General features: G+C 46.4%; 1 protein-coding gene across 1 annotated transcript; it reads right to left on the reverse strand.

Moving 5' to 3' along the window:
- Positions 1-257: 257 nt before the first annotated feature.
- Positions 258-725, reverse strand: SARC_12423 (hypothetical protein; the record flags this gene model as incomplete). Its single annotated transcript, XM_014293470.1, has 2 exons — positions 258-639; positions 715-725. Coding segments are annotated over 2 exons (393 nt in total), but the record flags the coding sequence as incomplete, so codon positions are not given.
- Between the last annotated feature and the right edge of the window lie 42 nt (positions 726-767).

The following is a 767-nucleotide window of genomic DNA, read 5'->3' on the forward strand; positions in this document are numbered from 1 at the left end:
AGAACTAGGCTGACGCACACTCACACATAGATAACGACGTACATAAGTGCTAGGGTACTTATCGGAACACAACTATCGACCTCAGCCGTGCGGGAACTCTCGCAATGGTACAGCGATCACACCCGATATGCACATGTACTTAGACATACACACACGTTGTATTTAGACATACACACATGTGCGCATACAAATCGTCGTACTAGACATATACATATCGACACATACAAGCATACTTATATCTCGATCCGTCCACACACCTCAGCCGTGCGAAACTCCCAGAATGGGACAGCATTCACACCCTCCAGCAGACAAACAGCACACTTCAGCGTCCCTTCCGACGGCATGGAGGCATCGTGCTGGTTGTTCACCCTGTTGTTCTTATACGACTGAATACCCTGCAACTTCAACGCGGCAGTCTTGTACATAAACACACTCCCGACGGGTGCATTAGGGTCTATTTTCACCACAGTGCTTAACTTCTCGGGCACGACATCTATATCAGAGTTCTTGGCATACGTGCGAGCAATGCCGGCATCATCGAGATTCTCCTCCTCTGCCTCATCCTCATCCTCATCATCCTCATCTTTATCATCGTCTTCTGCGCTTTCTTCACTGCTCTCTTCGTCCGATTCATTCTCACTGAAGATATATGTAGATACGTGTGTGCATACATGGCTCGCTAAGTATATTTGTATCCTACAAATATAGACACACATCGGACGCATTCCCGCTGAAAGTGTATATCTATCTAGACACGTTTATATATA

This window comes from Sphaeroforma arctica (assembly GCF_001186125.1).
Source record: "Sphaeroforma arctica JP610 unplaced genomic scaffold supercont1.2293, whole genome shotgun sequence".
NCBI classification, from domain to species: Eukaryota; class Ichthyosporea; order Ichthyophonida; genus Sphaeroforma; species Sphaeroforma arctica.